A 9,460-nucleotide genomic window follows, 5' to 3' on the forward strand; every position below is an offset into this window, starting at 1 on the left:
AACAAACAAAAAAGTTTCTTGCATGTCACATTAAAATGCTGAAGAACCATATTCACCTTGATCCATAGAACTTCAGGAGCAGCAGAGAGCGGTGTTCATATTGCTACCCATGTGGAGACAATGCCTAATGCAGAAGCCAGCCAATACATAGGGTAGCAATATATAGTTATGGTATGTCAAATCCCACACACTTCTGCACATCCAAATAGCAGATCCATGCATGGAAATCTTTTTGCACAACTGAGTTGTGTTTATTGGATCTGGGTGGCTCTGGCCTCACTGGTGTATATATAGGTTGAAAGAATTCTGCTGTTGTCCAAAGCAAGCTCAACATGCAACACTGAAATAATCAGACATAAGAATGTACACTTAGAGGCATCATCCTGATATGTTCAGGTTTGTTCAGTCTGCGACTGGATGGCGATGAATCTCGGTATCTTCCAGGCTTTTCTGCAGAGGCACAAAAGCTGCAAAATATGGCTCCTCCGCTGATTAGACATGCTGAGGTGATCCAGCCTAAATAGAGTGCAGGTCCCAGTTCACGTTTCCGGCCAAACTGGATTACTGGATTGTGGAAGTCCTCGATGATGTTTTTGGCAGTCCAGGAAACAGGAATCAGCACAATGACCCCAGTCAGAAGGAAAATTGCTCCAGCTGCCAACAAAATCTTGTTCTTCATCTGCTCATTACTGCCAGGACATCGGATGCACTTTGTGCCAGCAACGGCAATCAGAAAGGCAATAACTGACAGGGCACATGCTGTGCACATTAGTCCTCTGGATGCTTCCAAGGCAGGTGGAAGGGCCAACAAGGATCCGTAGAATTTGCACTGATGCTTCTTGAAATGATTGACGCACACCATCCATAGACCCTCCCAAATGGTCTCAAAGACTATGATGTTACTTTCTGTGAAGGCAGATACTTTCCACTGAGGCATCAGAGTGACGGTTAACGTTCCAACCATGCCAATGCCCCCAAGCAGCAGGGCCACAGTTTGCAATGCACAGCAAGCCATGGGGCTTCTCAGAAAGTGATGCCCAAGCAAAAATAATTCAGGGATACTTTTCTAAAGTAGATCTTGCATTTCTCCCCAAAACATACGAATCTTCCCCATAGTTTCTTCATGTGGCAGATGAATTTAAGATGGACTATGCCTGTAATCCTGAAGAAAAAGGAGGAAGAAATCCACTTCTGCCTAACCTGAAGGAGCTTCTATATATTTCATCTAAAGTTCCACAGTGAGTCAAGGCCTTTGTGGCCAATCAGATTCTGTGCAAGGGTGAGTCCAGACATATTCTACCTGACATTGTTGTTTTGTGTGTGTTCGAGTGCTGCTAACATGCTATAATTAAATGATTATGCTCTAATTTTAGATACCCAATTACAGCACTAATAATTATTTTTTCAGCAATAATCATTGCATCAGTGTCAAAGCACAATAGCTTAATCACGTTTTCCGGTTAAAAAGTCACATAAACACATTTACAATTTACTGGTGACAAAAAAAAATTGTAAGGTTTATTTAGGTTGAGTTTAGAAGTTTTTCAATGCTGCAAACAAAAGAATATGAACCTGTGTGTGGATATATGATACGATACAATAATCTTTATTATCATTGTCCCATACAGAACAACAAACTTGAAAAAAAATCTACATCAGACATTCAAAAACCAACAAGCCTGCTATCCCAGCTATCCCAGCCTGGTTAACCCCCTAAAAACTCTGATAGTCCATAATTAAATACAATATACTCCCATAGAGACTACCTTACACTGCGTTTAAAACCAAAATCACATTTGGATAGAAACTGTTTCTGAGGTGGCTAGTCCTAGTCTTTATAACCCTGTACCTTCACACACACACACACACACACACACACACACACACACACACACACTTTTACAATGTAAATCAGGGTGGACAACCTGAGCTCGTGCAGATGTTGTTGGCCAACAACTCCCATATGTCCCAACCAGTATGCCCAATTGACAAGAATGGTGGGAGCTGTGGTCCAACAACATCTGAAGGGGTATAGGTTGCTCACCCCTGCTATATGTCTTTTCTAAGTTCTGCCCAACTTTCTCAAGAGATGTGCTTAGTTTGCTAATGGGATCTTAATACACAAAGGGGAAATGTGTGTTGCCTTTTCAGCAGCCACTCCCGTCACCCCTCCAAAAAAGATAGAGGAACCAGTACAGACAGAAGGGGGAACCTGGAAAAATGTCCTGCCCACTTTCTGATGGAAGACTCTGCTGGGTCAGAAAGCCTACTGTCAGGAAAGGGACATAATTTGGCAATTTGGAATTTCTAGGCCATTAATGATGCATGAGAGCAATGTTTCTCAAAGAGTGAGCCAAGACCCACCAGTGGCTCTTCGGCCACTTTCAGATGGGCCTCGGTGCCACAGCCTGCCCAGCGCCTCCTCACTTGCCTTTCCCCACCATTCAGCCATGACATAGGCTTTTGGTTGGACCAGTGCCAGCACTAGCAGCTCCCTGCATGCTGAGTAAAAACAGCCAGGAGTAGGAGGAAAATGTGACTATAAAAGGACCAAGGAGGAGAGAGAGAGGAAACTGGGAGGGGTTCTGTGGGGGAGGCACGGAAGATATAGTTCAAGAAGAATGGGTGAAGAAATGATAAAAAATACTTTGGGAGGCACAGTAACATAGAATTGTAGAGTTGGAAGGGACCCTGAGATTCTCCAAATTCTCCTTAAAATGGGGAGACTGAGTCACAATAACCTCATAGCAAATGTCTCCTCTAAAGCTTATGGAAAGCTGAGCTCTGAAACTTCACACCACAAGAAAAACACGATAGCAAAAGGATTTCGCAATTTCAAAAGATGGAGTAGAAATCAGTAGAAAGTGATGCCAGCTGATTATGCCAAATTCTGTCTCCATCTGTCATCATTTTGTAACTGGCTCTGACCCTGCACTATCCTTTTGTGATGGGGGGAGGGAGGAGTGGCTCAGCAGTTTTCAGCCATCTCAAGTGCACCTTGGGGATAGAAAGTTTGGGAATCCCTGCACTGTAGATTGAGAGTGCAGTAGCACAGACACATTCTGCACTCACCATGAAGTTTTGTTCTCTCCTCACAATAATATTGTGCCCCATGTTCTTCCCTTCTCCAGAAGAATTGTAAAGCATATGTATTTAAGCAAATATTAAGGTGTATATGTACATATATTAGGTAACGGTATAAAGATCCTGTGCAGAGTCCAAAGTCCAGGGAAATGTCACTTTCTTGATGGCGTAAACTTGAGTAGCATGAAGGCATTCAGGTTAAGCAGACTTTTGAGTGCCAAAACCCCAAAACTGTCATAAAAATAATGAAACTTGGGGCACAGTATAGCAACATTAATGTGAAAAACAAAACTCTTAATGCACCCTCTTTTACTCCCCACAAAGCTGTCTCAAATTGTATCAGGGCCACAGTGTCTCTGCAATTTCTTGTTTTCAGCAACTTGCCTCAGAAAAACTGCCTCACAGATTACCTCAGAAGATGGCACCTACTAGGCAAGTGCATTTTGGCCCTTCCTTCTTGGAGGCTTCAAAGGTATGGTTTTTGTTTGTTTAGGAATCAGGGATACATTCGCCCTTGCTTAAATTGCCCAAGTTCCTCATGACTTGTGACAGAGAGGCAATTAAAATTGGTAGTCAGGTGAGCCACCTGACGAACTAAAGCTGCTCGCATACCAGTCACTGTAACTAACATTTGCAATAGAGCTGAAATATTTGAGGAACAGCATTAGACCGCACCAGCTAAAAAGAAGATTGTGTTTATTTTTGTGTGTAAGGTGTAACCATGCTGAAAGACACTCTTGTCATCTCAAATGATAGAATAATTACTGGTATTGAAGCCTGAGGGGAGTGAAATAGCAGCAGGACAGATGAGTATATAGGTATTATGAATTCCACAAACATAGACTGTATCTGAATGTGTTCTCCAGAATTCCAAAGGATATTGTGGGTTTAGTTTGCGATTTATTTTATTAGCAAACCTGTAAAACAAAGTTGAGTAACAATCTTCATTATTGTTATGGTGTAAAAGAGAAAAGACTGAGGTCCTGGTTCCAGTTTTCGACTGCAAACCAGGTTATTCTGTGGAAAACCCATGAAGGGATAGTTCCCACTCTCATTACTGCTTTGCTATTTAGCAGAGGCTCTGTAGGGCTGCCAAATGGGACAGAAAATTTATTGCCCCTGTGAATCAGTGTAAACCTGCCGTCCTCATGTTTTAACTCTCCCAGAGACTGCATGCTCCCAGCTAAGTTGATGTTCCTGGAACATGTTCTTACATCTAATTCACACATGCAATGTTAGTCATTTGGAAATGCAAATAGATAGAGGCTGTTGCACATGGCAAGCTGTTTCTGTCACTCCTCCCAGTTCTTACAATTTTCCTGGAATTCAGCAGTAAACAGAGCAAACAAAGAGCATTGCACTGCCTGAGATGCAGACCCTCTAAGTGTCCCTATTTTCCAGGGACGTCCTTGATTTAGAGAAGCCATCCTGGTTTCTGATTTGATCCCGGAATGTCCCACTTTTCCTTAGGATGTCCCTATTTTAATTGGCAAAATGTTGGAGGGTACAAAGTTATCCGACCCCTGAGCTGTCTGAAAGCAATCCTGTACAAGAAAGTTTTTAAATGTTTAATGTTATATTATGTTTTTATATATGTTGGAAGCTGCCCAGAGAGACTGGGGCAGCCCGATAAAATGTATGGGGTATAAATAGTGAAATTATCATTTTGGAATGGACTATCCCTCTTTTCATCAGAGAAACGTTGGAGGGTATGGAGTTGTGTACCCGCCATCCTCACTCTTCCTCTCACCCCACTTGCTATAAACATTGTTTTGCTATTGCTAATGCAGCAGCATACATGATCTCTCTGCCTTAGCCTCCTGTGTGCCTAGCTCTTCCTACTAAAGTTACCGTATTTTTCGCCCTATAGGGCGCACTGGCCCATAGGGCGCACCTCGTTTTTTTTGGGGGGGGGAAATGAATAACAAAAAATTATTTTCCCCCCCCCCAGCCGCAGGGCTGGGGCGGGGGAAGCTTCCCCCGACCCCAGCCCCCAGAACAGGCTTGCGGACACCTGCGCGAAGCACGGGGCGCCCTCCAGAGGGTGCCCCGTGCTTCGGGCTACAGGCTGCTGCCCCCAAACCTTGCAAGCCCGCGGGAACTCCCGACGGGCTTGCAAGGCTTGTAGATAGCTTCCTGAAGCCTGGAGAGCGAGAGGGGTCGGTGCGCACCAGGCTTCAGCGAAAGCCTGCATTCGCCCCATAGGACGCACACACATTTCCCCTTCATTTTTGGAGGGGGAAAAGTACGTCCTATAGGGCGAAAAATACGGTACTTTATTAACCTATAACTTTTATTTTTTATTATTTAAACAAAAACAATTTCTAGCCACAGCAAAATGGCTAGACTTTCCTGGGCCCCTCAGCCAGAATGCTTCATTTTGAGGAAGCACATGGTGGCTCAGAGTAAGGCATGAGGGTGAGACAGGTTTCTTGGAGTCCTGAGGAGCCTTGCCAGGTGGTGGGTAGTGGTGCCAGTAGAAGTGGGTGACCACAAGGCAAGCGAGCAGGGCCCAAGAGTGTGCTAATTTGCTCCTCTCTGGGCCCTGACATTAATTCAGCTGGATTTCATGAAATTGCTCCCGTATGAAAATAATCTAACAGTTGAAAGCATTTCCACAGTTAAAGGACATTTTGTTAGTTCTTCAGCATGGCACACATAACATTCTGCTGCAGTTTAAACAGAGCAAGGTTATCTTCAACATATCAGGACATTGTCACATAAATATAACCAATACCTCTATAAGTAACAAACCAATAGAGTAACTTTGAATATGTTTCTGGGAAAGAACTCTGCACAGCAGTGGGTGTGGGAAGTAGGACAGGGTGGAGAGTCAAGATAAGAAACATTTACTGCAGTGCTGAAGTCTTTGGGGTGGGGAATTTGCTGAAGTCTTGTGGAAGGGAGGGAATTGGCTGGCATCCAGTTCAGCTGGTGGAAAGACTGGAATAGCAAAAACTGTACAGTATGCTTGGAAAACTCTAGTTATATGCTATGTGACTCACCTGATTATATATTCAGTTAACCTTTTTAAAAATTACTACACTACACTTGATCTTAGCCTTAGCAGCTACTGTAACATGAATGGTTTGCATTCCCTACAGACCTGTCAAATTAACTAAGCTAAAGTGCACTGTGAGTATTGCATGCATGCATGCATGCACACACACACACAAACACACACACAGGCAAACCTTGTTAGTGTTTATACTTGGATTTGTAGTATTTGTGCATTTTTCCATCAGCCACATACAGTTCCAGAAAGATGCCAAACTGCATTAGAATTCGCCTACAGGACAGCATGCCACATGCTTCTTCATGGCTGCCATTCTGCATGTTGTTGTGGTTACGTATATCTTTACAATTCTGCCTAATGCACCCTGCAAATCGCCAGGAAGGTCACACAAAACAGATGAAGTTTAAAACATTTTTATTAAAACGTGTTAAAACTCTTTTGCCACAGAACAAACAATAATGTGCAGGAAAATAATGGTAGAATATAGTTAGATTGAAAAACAAGAAAAGAAAGCACACAACCTTTTATCACTACTAAGAAGAGTTAGTACTATTGGGCAAAAAAAAAATGTTTTCAGGAAATGTAGAATGCATACTTTGAAAACTTTAAAATTTTAAAAAATTCATGCACATCACTTCTCTTCTTTTTTTTACACAGCTAAGCAACACTTCAATAAAAACTTTATGTGGTTAAAAAAAAATCAAATATAGATTTAGAGAAGTCCCCCCCTTCATTTTCCCCCTCACCTCCCAATAAGAGCCTCTGCTATATTTTGCATATTAATATAGTATTGAACATAGTGGACTTCAGTAAGTTAGAATTTTTGCTGTAACCTACACCCCCCCACACACACTGCAAAGCAATTTCAAATCGCTATTAGAATGAAAACATATTCCCCTTAATAGATGCTAATAAAAAAAATACAAAAACCTTGGACAATATTCAGTTCAAATTTCTGATGCTGCTCTGAAATATCTGAAGATGTTCCCTTGTGTTCTAGAGCTTGCTTTGTCTTAGAGGTCACAGACAGTTTCCTGGATCTCGCTCCATTGTACACAGTGTGCTGTACTAGCAGAGTTTCTTCTAGAATCCAAGTTTGATCAGAAAGGATACTTCCCTTGGAAAGACAGTAAACCAAAGGCAGACTAAACATACTGACTTTTAGTGTACGAACTTTCAGCTCTTCTTGGCGTACGATGGCTCTGGAAGGCTGTACGTTGTGAAGGCACAGAGTATCGATAGCTTCTGGTTTTTTCTTCACAACGGCAGAAACAGCAAAGAATTGCTCCTCCGGCGACGAGGCAGAAGGCAGACGTCCAGCCGATGTAGAGGGCTTCGCCAAGCTCCCGCTTCTGAGCCAGCTGAATGGCTGGATTGTAGAAGTCTCGGATGATGTTGTGGGCAACGAAGCACACTGGGATGAGCACGACGATGCCAGTCACAATGAAAGTGATGCCACCTGCCAGCAAAATATACCCTTTTATTCGGTCGTCATTTCCTGTGCACTTTGTGCACTTCATGCCAAGGACAGCGACTGCAAATGCAAGGAACGCCAGGGCTGAAGCTGCGCACATCAGACCTCTTGAAGCCTGGAGGTCAGGAGGCAGAGCCAAGAGGGAGTCGTAGACCTTGCACTGCAGCCTGATGTTAGATTGCTGTATGCAGTTCATCCACAGGCCTTCCCAGGAGGTTTCAAAAACCACCACGTTGCTTTCAATGAAAGCAGTCACTCGCCACTGGGGCATGCCCGTGATGGCGAAAGTCCCAACTGCGCCAATGCCTCCAAGGATCAGTCCAGCAAACTGCAAAGCAGCAGAAGCAGCAGCAGCCATCTCTTCATTCCAGAACAGAGCTCCAGATACGTTCTGTTCAAGCGCAGGGCTGTAGGGTGTTTGTTCGTTTTGCAGGTACAGGTTGTCTGCAGAAGAGAAACCTTTCTCAAGCAGCTTGTGCAGCTGTCACCTGCAGAAATGCTTGCTAATTCAGACCAGTTTGAATCAGATGCATGCTGATTAGCACTCGGCTGCTTCCTTGCTGCTTGAGTGGAGCATTCCACTGCCCCCATCATTTGGAAAGGATGGAGTTATCTATCAGGTTTAACAACTTTCAAAGCCAGTGGAAGGTCAAACACAACAGGGTTTGCAACCAGAAAAATTCTTTCTGGAAGGCACACCTGTGTCTCTGAAGAAATTCTGTCATTTACCTTTTTTTTTCCTCCTCCTGGCAAAAGGTTAGATAGTACATAAACATTCTGAAATGGAGCCAAATGGCTTTAATATACAATCTGTAAACAAGCATTAAGTTTCCACCCCAAATAACTTTCAACGAGCCAAAGAGAAAACCCACAGGAGCGTTCAACTACAGTTGTGCTCATTAGCCTATGATTAGATATGTTTGCATAGAAAACTCCTTAAAATATTTTTGTGACGTGCAATAGTTGTCTAAAACTCTCAAAACACTACTGTGGATGTGCTGAAGTATACTCCACAGGCAAATTCATCTTCGGAACAGCTGCAGGTTAGTGGTAAGGCATCTGCCTTGCATGCAGATGACCCCAGGTTTAATCTCTGGTGTCTCTACGTAGGGGCTGGGAAAGACCCCTGTCTGGAATCCAGAAGAGCTGCTGCCAATCAGTGTAGACAGTAGTGGACAGCATGACCACCTGACTTCCCTCCAGCTAAGTCCCTGCTGCATGCTGCAACAGTAAAAGGGGAGGTGGAGGTGGGCACTACATTGGCAGGAACACCAGATTGGCTGGCACCATGCCCCTTCTCCATCCTGGTACACAGCAGCAACTCAGCCGGAGACAGGTCAGGTGGCAGGGGGATCACATAACAAGCCTAAGCCAGTTTCTCCTGTTCGCATCTTACATATAAGTAGCTTTACACAAATATCGCAGTTTGTAAATATTAGTGGAACAAGCTGATCAAACAGAAAAGGGTTACTTGTGCATGCAGAAGCCCTGTTGTCAAGAACAACTGAGGTAATACTGAAAGCTTGTACATGGGTTTAGAGTTTGCCCCTGGATTTTGGTCCCTCCAGATGAACATATTCTTGGTGGAATCTGCAGCATTCTAGAAGTTTATTAGTTGTTCTGCAACGCTATCACATTATTGCTATCTAGAGGGGCTACTGCACAATGAAAGCAGGACAAAAAAACCCAAACCCAGGACACTTGTAGTATGAAAAGGTTACAGGATTTCAGAAAGAAATCATGGCTAAGCACGAATTGGAAACAGAGTAGTATAACTGCCCCAAAACTTTTGCAGGTGCAAATCATTTTGAAAGCCAGGTTGCTTACGACTGCCCTGACAGCAATAAAAAGGATGTCTGAAGGGGTGTGGAGTTTGTGAAGAAGAT

The 9,460-nt window shown here is 43.5% G+C and overlaps 1 protein-coding gene and 1 pseudogene across 2 annotated transcripts; both read right to left on the minus strand.

Annotated features, from left to right (window-relative positions):
• Nucleotides 1-349: 349 nt before the first annotated feature.
• LOC309531260 (claudin-8 pseudogene) lies at nt 350-1,015 on the minus strand (annotated as a pseudogene). The gene has a single exon. The product of its transcript is annotated as a claudin-8 pseudogene (transcript).
• A 5,541-nt stretch (nt 1,016-6,556) lies between these two features.
• On the minus strand, nt 6,557-8,092 carry LOC309531345 (claudin-8-like). The gene has a single exon (XM_082220812.1). The coding sequence runs from the start codon at nt 7,930-7,932 to the stop codon at nt 7,246-7,248; it is 687 nt and encodes a 228-aa protein (XP_082076938.1). The 5' UTR covers nt 7,933-8,092; the 3' UTR covers nt 6,557-7,245.
• Between the last annotated feature and the right edge of the window lie 1,368 nt (nt 8,093-9,460).

This window comes from Podarcis vaucheri (genome assembly GCF_965113315.1).
Source record: "Podarcis vaucheri genome assembly, chromosome: 4".
Taxonomy (NCBI): Eukaryota; Metazoa; Chordata; class Lepidosauria; order Squamata; family Lacertidae; genus Podarcis; species Podarcis vaucheri.

What these genes read in the sequence shown, in the direction of transcription:
- LOC309531345 (XM_082220812.1), bottom strand. Translation starts at nt 7,932, where the DNA reads ATGGCTGCTGCTGCTTCTGCTGCTTTGCAGTTTGCTGGACTGATCCTT.